Genomic DNA, 14,649 nt, shown 5'->3' with positions numbered 1-14,649 from the left:
GACTGGTATCCAACTTAAGTTTGCTAAGCAGAAAGTAGAAATTATGCCACCAGAAGTTACCAGCCAAAGTACCATGTCACATCTATAGTCTGTGACTGGTATCCTGCTTATTTTTGTTAAGCAGAAACTTGGGCCAACATTAGTTACAAAAATATCAAAGGCATGGAGTTATTGGAAAGAACTCCAAACTTTACCAGTAATAAAGAAAAATATTGAGGGAATATTTTCAAATATCTGGTTTATTAACTGACCTTGGTGCGTAGGTTCTGCCAGTTGTTGGCAATCTCATCTCGTTTGGATTGGATCTCGGGGGCATGGTCAGTGTGGATCTGCTCCAGGCGGTCTGCCTCTTGGCACAGACATGTCACCTAAAAATAGTTTCAAAATAAATATGTGCATTAATAGAGACAACTTAACACGCCTTTTAAATATTGTTTATGTCATCTATATAATTCTTCACTATTGTAAAGACTCTGTTTTTTAAATTATTGGGTCACAACCTTTGTCAATTTCAATAACATTTAAATTAAAATTCATTATTTGTTTTTAAACAGGATAAGCAGAGCTATGTAATTTAAAAAGGGTTTACCTTCTCTTCCAAGGCGTTGAGATCTCGCTCGATGCCATCGTGTTTGCGTTGAAGCGCCTGCACGCTGGCCAAGTCCCGACCGTAGTCATCTGAAGACAAGATGGAATCTTTCTCGCTGATCCAGCTGATTGTCTCATCAGCATCCCTGGAAGAGGACAAGATTATTTGTAAGATATTAACAAAACCACAACTCTGATAGCGCCCTCTTGTGCCTGAAGTTCCTCAAGCAATGTTTAAACACTACTCACTATGTTTATAGACCTTTCTATTGCAAAATCACAGCCCAAGTTTTTTCCAACCGAGAGTGGGAAACTATGGAACGCTATAAATGCCACACAGAACCGGATAGCACAATGTTATACAAATATTGTGAACAGTATTGGATTTGTTGGAAACAAATCAATCAATCATGGGAGGTTTTTTCTTCAGTTCAAGGTTTGCAGAAAATGTTGAATTGGTTCAAAAAATTTTTCAACACGACTGAAAGTTGGACTAACATGCGGCAATCCTTACCAACCATACCATAGTTAATTAACAATGGAAATATCTATAACGCATGATATGGCCACATAGTTTCAATGAATGCAGTTTAAAAGAGTGTCAAAGAAAGTTCTTTAAAATGTGTCCGTACCTGTTGAAGCGCTGTATCTCCATAGCTCCAAAGAGTTTCTCCTGTCTGATGATGGCAAGTCTCTTAAGATGCTCCCATGCCTCATTCATCTCCTCCTGCTTAGAGCGAATGGTCTCACTCTCAGGATGCTCCTCAGAGAGTAAAGTGTTGGCCTCAGAGTTGACATCGGACACGCGGTCCTCGTGCGCCGTCAGATCCTTGTGGAATTCGTCAAATTTCTTCTGGAGGACTTCAACGTGTTCCAAGTCCAGTCCGGTTTCCACGGAGGAGGCAAAGGTTTCCTGTGAGACAAATTAGGCGGTGAATAAGATTATAATTGTACCAAGAAGTGTAAAATTGACATGTTTGGAGACATCATGCTGAGACCTTGACCATGTAGTGGATCAACAATTGCTGAGAAATCAAAATCATGACTTATAAAAGTGTTTTTAAGTTATTAGGTAAAACCTACATCTATTGGTCAACTCTCTACACAAATCAAGAAGTGCATTGTACAATTATAACATTCCTACACTGTCTTAAATAAAATAAAAACTTTGTCTTAAAAATTCTCCAGAACCGATTTCCTTGAAAAGTAGATATTAGTTTTGTAGCTGCTGAAAAAAACCCACTTGTAAACTAATGTTTTCTGCATAAATAAAATTTCCATTTCAGTCGCAATGGCACAAAATGTCAAATCATTTCAATGCAATACAATACAATGGATTTTTATATAGCGCCATTTCGAAAGATTAAAGCAAACTTTAAACCCGCTAAAAAAAAAAATCCAAATATTTAGAAAGTCCTTTCACTGACCTTGTCTCGGATCCAGAACATGACTTCTTCCCATTCTCTGAGGAAGTGAACAAGTTTCTGTGCCTGGAGGAGTTTGATACCCTTCTCACGGAGTTTGGACAGTAGCAGGTCCCACAGACGATGAAGCTCAATCAGTCGTGCCTATCAATGAAAAACATATAATTGCTTTAAGTATTCCCAGGCCTCAAAATACCCCACGGCACCCACTGCAATTGCTGTGGTGCCCTGTGCTTTTGCTGTGGTGCCCTTTGCAAATTCCGTTACAAATATACATTTTCCTCCTAGAAGTGCCCCTTACCAGAGAGAAATTGCTGCGCCCCTTCAAGAGTGAAGTTCAAGGCCTTATGATACCAGTTGAGATTTTGGCACAAGGTTTAGAGAATCCTGCTAAGCACCAAATTTTGCTAAACTTTGAAAAGCTGCTGTTCCCCAGATTTTTAGCCGTGTTTTATAAATGTTTACGTTAAATTTCTGCTTTTCACTAGAAATCCAGTCTCCATGTTGTAAGCATGAAAATAATCTTCTGATTAATACTACTTACCTCGATGACATCAGAGGCAAAGTGTGTTTCTTGTATCATGGCATTACCGCAGTCGTCAAGTTGCTCTATGGCGTTGCTGTGGGCAATCACTTCAGCCTCGAAAGCCTGATGCTTCTGCAGCTTGCCCTAAACACCAAGAGATCAATAATAGTCTTTAAGATTAAGAAGAATACATGTAGATGACAGAAACACAACATTGAATATAAACATGTACACAGAAATATATGTTTCTTTGTACAACAAATTCAATTGAACCCAAATTTTTGGTTCAGATGAAATAGTAGATCAAATGGAATGCACACCTATGAGTAATTTAAAACAGCGATTTTTTTTCCCGGACCTTTGAAATTCAGATTAGACGTGTCTTATCCGCGGGAAATAAGGTACATCCATTTTTTCAGTCTTCCGAGGGAACATACATTTGGGGACACAGTTCACGATCGACTGAGTCAAATACAGTGACTATTACTTACATGATCTGCAAGTATGTGTGGATATCATGTTTATTTGTCAGTGCAATGGGAGCCTCAATTTGACTGTTGGGCAGTCCTTCCATAAATGAGTTTTATTGTACTAAATGTTAACGTTACTAATATAAATGTACAAAGAAATTATTCAAAATAAAATCTGACATAAATTTTGTTACAATTTTTCTGCCTCGCACACTGCATACATTGTCAGTGTACTGTACAGTGTGTGATGATACTAAGTATTACTATGTATGAGTGTGTACATATTCATACATTGCATAGTGGTGAGATTTGGGTGAAACAATGAGTTGTGTAAATGTATACAACATATTTGAAAGTGACTTAAAGGCAGCATAGTTTTGGTAATTACTCCACAAGGTGACAAGTTAATGAAGATGATCACTGGAAAGCTATTGATAATTTTGTAAAACATTATTAGAAACAACCCACTAAGAAAGTACTTTTAGAGAAAAAGGTAAATTTCCACTCGAAAATTTGAATCGGAGTAAAATCTTTAACAGCCATGAAGCCTTTCCTTTAAAAGCATTTGAAAGCACACGCTTTTTTAATTTTTCATTATTTCTTGCAAGTAGGACCTATACTGGTCTTTGACATAATTACCAAAATTATACCTTGCCTTAGAAACTTTTACTGTGGGACAAACTTTAATCAAGATTACCAAAACAGTTATAAGAATCTGGAACCAAAAATAGTTTATTCTAAGGTCAACGATGACAATACATTGATGTACAAAAGCTAATGTAGAGCAGTTAACAAAAAATTAACAAAAAAAGCATCATCTACCATTAAATGTTTACAAAACACTTTATTTGAAACTAGAATCACAAACCATTATTGTCTGTCACTGAAAAGGTAAATGGACAAAATAAATACGATGACAAGTTTGAGAGTGTGAATGTCAGAAATTTGTCTGCATCTTGAGAAGGTACAAGCAAGGAGGTGCTAAGCAGTCCAAGGGATATCAAACTACATGCAATCTCTCAATCTAAGTAAACTTATAAATGTGTACGGACATCATAGTCTACTTATATGCAAAAGAAGAGGTCAAGTCAACAAAATGTGTAGGGAACATTTTTGTAGCGTACTTTTTGAAATAGAAGTTGACAAGAAAAGTAAAATCAAGGAAATCATGCAGAAATCATCAGGTTTTCAATAGGAAAAGTTTCCTCATGCTTTATTCTGAGTTGTATTAAACATAATTTCCTTCAAGGTGGAGGGGGGGTATTAACATGCGGAGGTACATAACATTTTTTTCTAGCTTAAGCTCCTTTTTTATTAACAATTATCCCATTTTTCTGAATTATTCATTAATTTAATTATTGATTTATTTAATTTAGTACATTTATCATAAATTCTTTTATGTTTCTAAAAGGGGGTAGCAGGCTAGGTTGTAATTTAATGCATTAAAAATACAGTCAACAGGAGTGTGAAGAGGAATTACAGTGCAGAAAGTTTGAAGTGAAAAGCTTGTCAAGTTTACAAAACAAATCAAACAAAAACTCATGCAAAACAAAGTAATGACAGTTTGGCAAAGATATAGCGTAGCTGATAATTTAACAGTGATACTACAAAAGTGTAACTATTCGGGCAAAATATGTGTTGGGTAAAGTAGTATCCAATAGGCCCCACCCCAATTTCTACTTAATAGAATCAACGAAGCTGAAAAAAAAGTGCTGTAATAAAAATTGACTGATCTACAATGGGAATGCTGCACAGGTTTACATGATCGTACATTGGTACACACCATGGGTAATGGGGCAGTCATACCTTAAGATTTCTAAGGTGTCTTACATCCTGCAATGTAGGGAAAGGAATAATGACATTAATTAGAAAATTCATTATTATATTTCAACTAAAAAAATTAAAAATTCTTTAAAATGTGACAATGGGCAATGAACCTGTTCAAAAACTTTCTCTCTAAAACCTCGCCAACAGTTTGAACCTCTCTAATTTAAAATCAGTTTTGATATTAAATCAGCCACAAATTAACAAATTTGAGCAAAGTATATTTTAAATATTTTTGATTAGCAAAGGAACTTGGAGGCAAAATCAAACCCACCAGGGAGCAGAAACAGTTTAAAAAGTTAAAAGGTAAAAGTAGATATAAAAGAGATTAAAGAATTATTGTGCAAACATTGATCATTATTCTTTCTTTTCATAGAACAGTGCACAAGGTTTTAAGAAGTGAATCCGTTGACACGTTGCACACAAAAAGAAAAACAGTAGAATAGCTAGTACTCAGCAACCATAATATATAGCAAACCTTCACTGATCAAACAGGATTAAACACAAGTATGAATTGTTCCCGAGGTGAAGTGGTCTGCAAAAAATTACCATATCAAGGAGGCATGAGTTAGTTGAGGTCTACTGAAAAAGGAAACCCCCCAAAGTGGTCACCAGATACTTTCGTTTAAAAGTATTGTTTTAATGGCACCTGTTGGTTGGTAACAATCAAATTAAATGAGAAAAAAAGAAATCATGAAATTTAAGATTTTGAATTATAATTTTTTGTTTACCAACCTGTAAATTTACAGGATCTCTAAAGCTTTCGTCCGAAGCTGTCTGCAGTTTCTCAAGAATCCATGTCTCCAACTCGTCGGCATCCCGCTTGAAGAACTGAAAGCGTCTTGCGGCTTCTAACTTCTCGCGCCTCTCCTTAGCGAGTCTCTTGAACTCCTCATAATGGTGGATGACCTGGAACCGACGTTCCTGGATGTCATCCGCAGTCTCCAAGATTTTAATCTCTCCCCTCTCCGTCATGTCGGCGGCTGTCGTGTGGCTTTCTCAGTCTCGGCTTACCTACGATTAATAGAAGAAAAAAATTGTGGAGAATTTAAAAAAATCAATTAAACTTTAAAAAAAAAATAGAATTAGCTGTTGCAAACAACTTACCAACCAAATGGACCGCTGGTATAAATGTCAAAAATAGTTAATGGCCTGACGTTTCGGCCTTAGTCTTTCTCGTTATTATCCATTGAAACTTTTGCTGAGAAATTATTATGTTGTATTGAAAAACTCTCAACAAATATTAAGCAGCAAACATAATAATTCGGTTTTATTCAATATTTTACTAAAATTTTCAGGAAAGATAGACCCAATATGTTGGATATTATCAACTGATTCAGTGATTGGGTGCTTCTATGGATGCAATTACTGCAGCGCGGATAACTACTGCTCAGATCTGTTCCGCTTCACACATCATTGATTCACACCTTCTAGACAGATGAGTCACTCTATGATAATAAGTTTGGACTTCATGTAGGCCTAATGTATAAAACATGAAGTTCAATTTAACATGTAGAAAATCACTCTCCCAAGTTCTCACTACATTCTGTTTCTCACTTGTTCACACAAGGCCTGCAATTTTGTCTTTAAGATGACAAGGCCATTTTTATTTTGCTAAGGGTACCATTGCAAAATCTTGACAAGCCTGGGGCAGATCTCACAAAAAAACTAAAATTGGTCACAACTGCAAATCAATCGTAGTTGCTTAGTAAAGTGTGTGATGTCACAATACAAATCACCATGGTAATTCTGAAAATTTGCCTTACGATGGATTTTGTTGCTTTGTGAAATCGAGCCCTGGTACTTCACATTAGTCCTATCCTGTCTTCAATTTACAATCAACCATCATTAATTCAGACACAGTACAATTTTGTTTTTGCAAAAAAAGAACCGGGAAACTTTTCTATGGCACTTCAAAGGAAAGAGTGAAAAGGTACATCAGCCAATAGACAGCTGGAAAGTTTCAAACTGTACCTTACAACAACGAAAGTGGTGGAATAATAAATGCCATTTTAAAGCTTGTCGGCCTATCTCAGACTAATTCAGGATATCCTTTATGAGTTTGATGCACAGGAAATGCACTAACCATAGAGTAGAAACTACAAATTATTGAATCAATACTGTGCAACAATAGTCCTGGTAAACAGAAGGTTCAAACACATTGATTTTCTAGGCTCACACATTGAATTGTATTGTTCTCACGACACAAGTGTGGAGAACAAACTGTAATTGATTGTTCCAGTACATCATGTAATGCACATTATGAGGGAAAATTGCATTGCTTTTTATAGATAAATCATTTGATATTAGTTTTTCAAATCCAAGAATAATGACAATGTAGATATGTTAATATTAGTACTAACTACAATTACATTCTTATAATAGTTAATGCATGGAGGTAGGTTAATGTAAGTGTTATTCCTAAGCTGAAGTAACACAAATGGAATTCACCTTTTAGATGTGAACTGATTTCCAATAATTATTACATTTCAAACGACCACACCACATAAAATTGATAACACTCCCAACAGATTTTGAAAGCCTATATTATTGGTGGTCTTCATATTTAATTTAAAATAAACCAACCTCCCTGCAGACTACAGATCATAGCATTCAAAAATGGCAAACAAATGACAGCTCTAAAACTCAAGATGTGGCCTTGCCCTACAAAATGGAAAATTCCAAAGAAGAACTCATCAAACAAATCTAGACCAGCTGCCATGTTAAATGATACACACTACAGACACAAAATACCCAGCCATGAAACAGAATCCCAGTACTCCACAAATTGTCACAACCCAACCAAAGACCATTCTTACCTCCAAGGATTTCCTCAACCCAAAATGCCAACAGCATCAAATAAAATCCATGAGGAACAAGCCAAAAACTGATCTTCCTACCTCAACTATATAGAGCCGTCCGCCTCTAGAATTCAATTCTGTCCGAGAGAGAGAGAAGTTTCACCCGATATAACGCAGCCGCGCACAGCCTAGGAAAAAATTCATGAGCCAACACCCTTATTATAATCTCCAACCAGACTGCACTGCACTGCATGCAGTACACAACCTCACAGCATGCATTAATAATGCTCCCTCGCATAACACAGTGTGTGTGCTTATATAGGCTGAGGCAGTCTGAACCAGCAAGGTTAAATTTGATCAGGGACTAGCTCAAAAATGCAGCCTATTCACTACAAGTCAAAATCCATTGCTCATTATGTTTTTATGAGAGCCCTAGATCATTGGGGCAATGCATGCATCAATAGGGCATAGTGACTGCTGCATTATGATGGATATTTGTATAGGAATGTTAGTCAAGTATAGGTGTAAGCTCATACATGGGTACCTTACGTACGTAATTACAAATGTAAAATTAAAAACAAAGTAGGAGTGCCTGTGATTACTCCGTTTCCTAAAGTAGGTAATTTCAACCACAAATATTTATCAAAACAAGATGTAAAACAACAAATTAGAATTCTAACAAATTAAAAATCTAACAAATTTATACATTGATTTTCTAGATACTGTACTTCCACTGTAAATCAGTAAGAGGGAGGTTAAAAATATATACCTCATATTTTATTTCCTAGCTATATATTTATTTATAACAATAATAATGAGCAACTTTTAACGCTCCCAGATCCACAAGAGCGATCAAGGTGCTAATAGGATGTAATATGTGTACAAGATTTTTATCTTTTTTGGAGACATTGTAAATTTGTTTTATTTGTGTATGTTCTGCATGTAGGCCCCCATATTATAGCAAAGTAAACATGAGTATTTGTCAAGCTTAGAACTTGGGAAGTTTTAAAACAGAAACATGGTAAAACTACAAAAATTATTATTTTTATTTGTTATTGTTTATTCGGCATAAAAACACACAAAATAAAAACATTAACAAAACAAAAGCTAGGGACATCTGCCCGGAATTATAAAAGTTTACCCCCCAAAAGTAGCCCGAAGGCCTTCAATTCCAATATCTCTGGCCATATAGTGGCCAAATAACCAATTAAACCGAGTTTTAAAGGCTAAATTACAACTAAGCACTCTGCCAACTTGTCAGGCCAGAAAAGTAGATGATTTAGTTTTAAAAAGTAACTCATTCTAAAGGTATTTTTATTCCAGATTTTGCAAGCGACGCACGTAAAATTGTACACAAAAACAGAACAATATCAAATAATTTCCCCCAAGTACAAAAAAGGAACATTTTATTCATCAATCTCCGGACATCGTCATTTCGTGAATTGGTAACTTAGCAACAGCTTATTGTCAGTCGGGCCTGGAGGCATCTAATGGGTATGTTTTCACTGTCTGTGAATGCAGTATTGATTCGGCAGTGTGTGGTTCGTTATTCCAGCACAGACTCTTAATATATTAAGTTATCAATCCGCAGTAATGAGCGGTTGTGAGCAAGTAATCTTGTTAAAGCTGGGTATCGCCTCATGTCAGCATATGACAAGGTACATGAACTTATTTTTCTCGATGTAGAATGTGCAATCTGTCTGAAGTAGAAATTTGAATTTGTATTTTTGTTTTGCAGGGAGATTTTGCATCCCAAATTTACAGGAAGGCCTGTTACTGTCAAAGCTCATTTGTTTACTACACCCAAATTTAGTTTTCAGTTGTCAGTTCATAACAAAAAATTAATAATACAAAATTAAAAAAACATGAAGCATGCAATGTGCAATTCAGTCCTAAAAAATAGGCCTAATTAAAATGCTTTATGGGTTACAACTGATTTTTTTTTATTACATTTATACAGTAAACATGTAGGAAAAGACAAATACTAATCATTGAAAAAAATCACTGTCTGTAAAAAGTTGTTTTAAACTTAAAATGCTAAGATGGTCTTGGATGCTTTGTCCAATTGCAGAAAAAATAAATTACAGAAAAACTTTAACAAAGTATTCAGCACAAACCTGTTAGAGACAGAAGATGAACAATAATGCAAGAAATTCCGTAGTATGCAGCATACAAAGCAACAATTAACACCATGAGAAGGAGAAACAAGTCCGGGTGTTCATCCAGAAATGGGCAGACCCCTGGCATGCCAGATTACAGAGCTGGTCAATGCTGCCTCCAAGTAGAATACCTTATGGCTCGCAATTGGTACAAAATTCCCAGTTGGGTTGGAATTGATGAGGCGAATAAATTCACCAAAAAGGCCAATTCCTTGATCAAGTTATAAAAACTGTCAAGCTAAGAAGCCGATACTTAAAATATAGGAAACGGCAAAGTTTTAGAGAAGAGAAGATTTAAGAATAAAACTCCTTGAGAGTACGAGAAGACATTGCACTGTTCATGTTAACTGCCTGAAAGACAGATCCTCATTTGCCGTACAGGTGGATAAAGATGAGCTGTTTCTATAATTAATAGCCCAACTCAGACAGCGCACAGACTTGAACTCCTGACTCTGTCAGACTCATTTATGTGCGAGCATGAAGCATGTGCAGCAAAGAGCTGTGAAGATATTCTCTTAAAAAACACACAAGTACATGAATGCTGAAAAGTTGCTGCAACTGTCTTGGGTACTGCTGCTCAATTTCACCAATGTTGATGATGACTCAAACAAGGCTACAGAGTGATGTAAATGTGAAAACTCTGAGGATTTCAGAGGGATTTTCATGACGCGAGTTAGCTCCGAGGGTATTCTCCAAAGAATGTCAGACGTAAAAATAAACACTTTGGCACTCTCGCAGCCCGAGACTAATTTCTTCAAAATGCTTCTCGGAAGTATATCTCTGGGAAAAGGTCAGATGCTCAAAGCTGTTTAAAATACCTGCGAGAAAAAAAATCTTGAGCATTTGCTTGAAGTGATGATGGCGTAGTCAAAGACCAAGATGAAATGCATTAGCATTGAACATAGCTTGGTTGTCCAGTGTCCACAATGGAATACTGAAGGCTGTAAATGGAGCGCGTTTGAGTTTAGGGAGGCTGCAGGCAACTGCAACACTAAAATATTAACATCAAAGTTTTGATAGAAACTGAATGTTAAGAGTTGTGAGCAGAATCAGTAAAATTATAAGTTAGAAGAGGATGAAGATACTGGATTTTGTTGACACTTGTTTGCTGTGGATCACACGGCATTATTTATTCCCAAGAACGACTTTAACAGAGTCTGTTTAGACTAATTTCAGAGTCCATAAGGTAATGTAACAGCAGCTAGGCGTTGAGGCACAACTTGGGAGAACTGGCAATTTGCCTTGCAGAGATACTGAAATAGAATACTGTTAGGCTACCTCTGGTAATAACAAAAAAACATAACAAAAATATACTCATTGTTTCTCCTGTCGTCCTCAATGATCCCTAAGTTATAGTCCTCATAAACAACAGTTGACTTGAAGCTACATGCACATTACTGCAGTATTACTCAAAACAGACTCAGAAAGCGGCTGAGATTACCGAGATGAGACAGTGCTTCCAGGGTTCACTCACTGTTGAAATCATGATCACAAGTCACCAACTACGTATCTTGTATCATCCTCTTAAAAGTGGAACGAATCTCAATTTCACAAACTGCAGATAATAATTCCAGAAGTCTCATCTCATCAAAACAACTTGAACTTCATTTTTCACAATTTACAACAGAAGACTCTTAAAGTTTCGCATAATCAGTGTGGCTTGATGTTTTCTAGAACCATGTTTAACAAATGACTGGAACTCTGCTCTGAAGGCCGAATCCAAACAGTAGTGGGTGAAGACAAGAAGTTGGAGACATCATCAGTGATTACTGCTCCTGTATATGAGTCCTCTCGGGAAGATGATCCAGCCTGATGCATATCAGGAGCAGAGTTTCATAGGTCAACTCAAAAAACAGACAATATGACAAAAAAGATTCAAAGGGGAACTGCAATGACGTGTGTGACACAGCATCCAGGGGCTCCATTCAATCAACACCCACATGCAGGAAATATTAGACTAGAAGCTTTTTCTTAAAGCAATAATAACCATCTCCTCCACATTGTCACACCAAAATGTAAAGAAGTTACGCAACACTTGTATACGGTAAATGTCATTTCATCAATATGCAGAGTTAAAAGCTTCAAAGTGTTGCAAGGATGTCCATAATGAAATTCAATTTATAACACAGATGAGGATCTGCAGGACTCTTGACTTGGCATGACTTGCTCCGATGTACCAAGTGAACACAAAATGAGGACAATAACCACTTCAAATTATACATGTATTTCACTTCAGAGTCTCGGTGTCTTTATTTTTAGAACCATCTAATATTTTAATTTATGCGCTGCACACGTATGGAGACTTTAGTTACACAACATGACAAGAGACTAAAAGGAACAATAATATTATGTAAATACATAAATGAAGTCTGTGTGTAGTAGTATGTGTGTGTGTGTGTGTGTGTTGGCAGTGTCTGGTGACGTCAAATCTTTTTCAATGCAACCATAGCAACCAACAAGGGTCTGAAGTGCTTCAAATCAAAGATGCCTTTGCAGGCAACTTAAAAAGTGAGCATACTATTGCAGGTCCTCACTATTTTTATTTTAAAATTATTTTTGGATAATTGACTAGAGTGGGATTCGAACCAACGACCTCCGGATTAACGTGCCGGCGCTCTACCAAGGTGCTCTACCAATTCTTTGTTCAACCCCAAAAATTATTTTTATTTAAAGAAGATCCATTTAAACCCCAAAGTCATTGTTTGTCATGTGTATGATATGACTGAGCGAGCCTTGCACTTTTAGCTTTTTACCAGGCTAGTAAACTGTGCATTGTTGCATGTACATGTACTTGCCCCCAGGAGGTTTTGGTAGCCCAGATAGTTTGTCATAAATAATCTTTCCGATGTTTAAAATTATCACTGATGAAAGCTATCACAATAAGTTTATTGGTCCTGAAGACTCTATATCCACACACTAAAAAATATATTGACGCATTTAATACATTTAGTACTGAAAAGTGGTGTTAACTAGTCCGTAGCAGTTTTTACTAGACTATGTTTGCCGAGCTAGTGTTAAAGACCTAGGACACTATTGGTAATTGTCTAAGACAGGTCTTCTCATTTGGTGTATCTCAACATGCATAAAATAACAAACCTGTGAAAACTTGAGCTCAATCGGTCATCGAGGTTGCGAGATACTAAATTGAATTGAATTGAAGTTGAAAGAAAAAACACCCTTGTCACACCAAGTTGTCACTTTCAGATGCTTGATTTGGAGACCTCAAAATCTACTTCTGAGGTCTCGAAATAAAAATCTTGGAAAATTACTTTCTCGAAAACTACGTTACTTCAGAGGGAGCCGTTTCTCACAATGTTCCATACTTTCAACAGCTCCCCGTTACTTGTTACAAATTAAGGTTTTATGCTAATTATTTCGGGTAATTACCAATGGTGTCCACTTCCTTTCTTTAAATAAGCGTGTACACTGTACTTGACAAACATCTGTGATAATTTCTCTGAGACTAGAGAGTAGCATGCCCCTATCCTTTTTTTCAAAAACCTGTAAAGTATTTGACTGCAACATGTACTTAAAGTCACCTGGAAATAAAAATTTAAAAAATTCAACTATAGAGATAGAGCTGAACTTCTAGAGCTGAAGTTTGAACTTCGAGGGCATTGTTTTAGCGTCATGATTTTTTGTTGGCACTGCATGCGATTCACCCTGTAGGGTAAATTTGATTGGACAGTCCGCACAGCAGCCATAGTGCGTGCAGTCTGCTCCCTGGACCGTAGTTCTGCACGTAGGCGTCATACCAATCAGGTACCAGATGTACTAGGCCAGACTACACATTTTCTCCTCAAATATCGCGCCTCGATTGACATCACAAGCAACGCACCCCCTCTGTCGGGGCCTACTCTTATTCACATTCCACTCATTAGTGACAAGACTAGACTAGAGCTTTATTTTGACAAACTACCACTTCAAGGTGACTTTAAAAAAAACTGAACATATTTCAGCTCTTTTTTGTCAGTCAAATCTTTAAAAATACCTTTAAAAACATGCATTAGGCCTACGTATTATTAGTAAACGCTCTTAACTGTAGAGAGTCTTTATTCATCCACACACAGCATACAAAGTTACAATGGCCAATGCAAAAGGCAATGTGATTACGTACGCCAATTAAAATGTATCGCTACAATTTAATACAATTACAATGTTCATGTTTAGTTTATTAACAAATTATCTCTACGATCGATTTGACTGGGTAAAATGTTCATTAAATATATAACTCATTGCAGAATTTTATCTTTGGTTGGGAGGGCAAAGCCATTTTCATTTTATGATTTTGCAAACTGAGTAAAGGCAAAGAAATGTTTCGAATGGGTACAAACTTCCTGGTCTTTGTGTAATTACAGGCCTGCAATGTTTATTACCAGCAGGGCCCAATCAAAGTGCATATATTGGTTAAAACTATGGTTTGTAAATGCTAGAAAAAGAAAGGCCGTTGTTTCCTTGGTGTCGGAAATATACGGTTCTAAGCAGTGGACAAACTTGAATTATTAAATGCATTTGTTTTACAACCTTTTTTATCCGTTTTGACCACATTTATACTGTCAAACGGTAATCGTAACAATTGTAAACTAATGTTTAAACAAATTATTGTTCATTTGAAATGAGTTTTATAACTCATTTGCTACTTTTATTTACCTTTTCCTTTAAAAATGTTCACACACCGATTCTCCAACACAGCCAAACCTTTAGTGTAGGACCCCTCCGTAACCTCTAGTAATATCATATGACATTACTTCATTCAACTTATCTTACACTCGCGAAAATTCTCATTTTATTGTAATTTCCACTTTCATCACACAATCGATTTCGTTAAAAAAAATATATAAATATTTAACTAATTTC

General features: G+C 36.3%; 1 protein-coding gene across 7 annotated transcripts in view; it reads right to left on the bottom strand.

Annotated features, from left to right (window-relative positions):
- LOC117303036 (spectrin alpha chain, non-erythrocytic 1-like) overlaps positions 1 to 14,511 on the bottom strand; it is a 53,677-nt gene extending 39,166 nt beyond the window's left edge. For 2 of the 7 annotated variants that reach the window (XM_033787076.1, XM_033787078.1), the window contains exons 1-7: positions 7,652 to 7,806; positions 5,568 to 5,846; positions 2,557 to 2,682; positions 2,016 to 2,156; positions 1,221 to 1,501; positions 590 to 734; positions 252 to 368 (exon numbers count right to left, since the gene is read on the bottom strand). In XM_033787076.1, coding sequence (XP_033642967.1) covers positions 252 to 368; positions 590 to 734; positions 1,221 to 1,501; positions 2,016 to 2,156; positions 2,557 to 2,682; positions 5,568 to 5,807 — 1,050 coding nt within the window. In that variant the 5' untranslated portion in view covers positions 5,808 to 5,846; positions 7,652 to 7,806. Of the gene's footprint in view, positions 1 to 251; positions 369 to 589; positions 735 to 1,220; positions 1,502 to 2,015; positions 2,157 to 2,556; positions 2,683 to 4,814; positions 4,842 to 5,567; positions 5,847 to 7,651; positions 7,833 to 9,750; positions 11,950 to 14,442 lie in introns of those variants that run through there. The other 5 variants (XM_033787075.1, XM_033787073.1, XM_033787074.1 and 2 more) reach the window with 5 other exon arrangements.
- Positions 14,512 to 14,649: the final 138 nt, after the last annotated feature.

Source organism: Asterias rubens, chromosome 19 (assembly GCF_902459465.1).
Source record: "Asterias rubens chromosome 19, eAstRub1.3, whole genome shotgun sequence".
Lineage (NCBI taxonomy): Eukaryota > Metazoa > Echinodermata > Asteroidea > Forcipulatida > Asteriidae > Asterias > Asterias rubens.
This window is presented reverse-complemented; position numbering and strand designations above follow the sequence as displayed.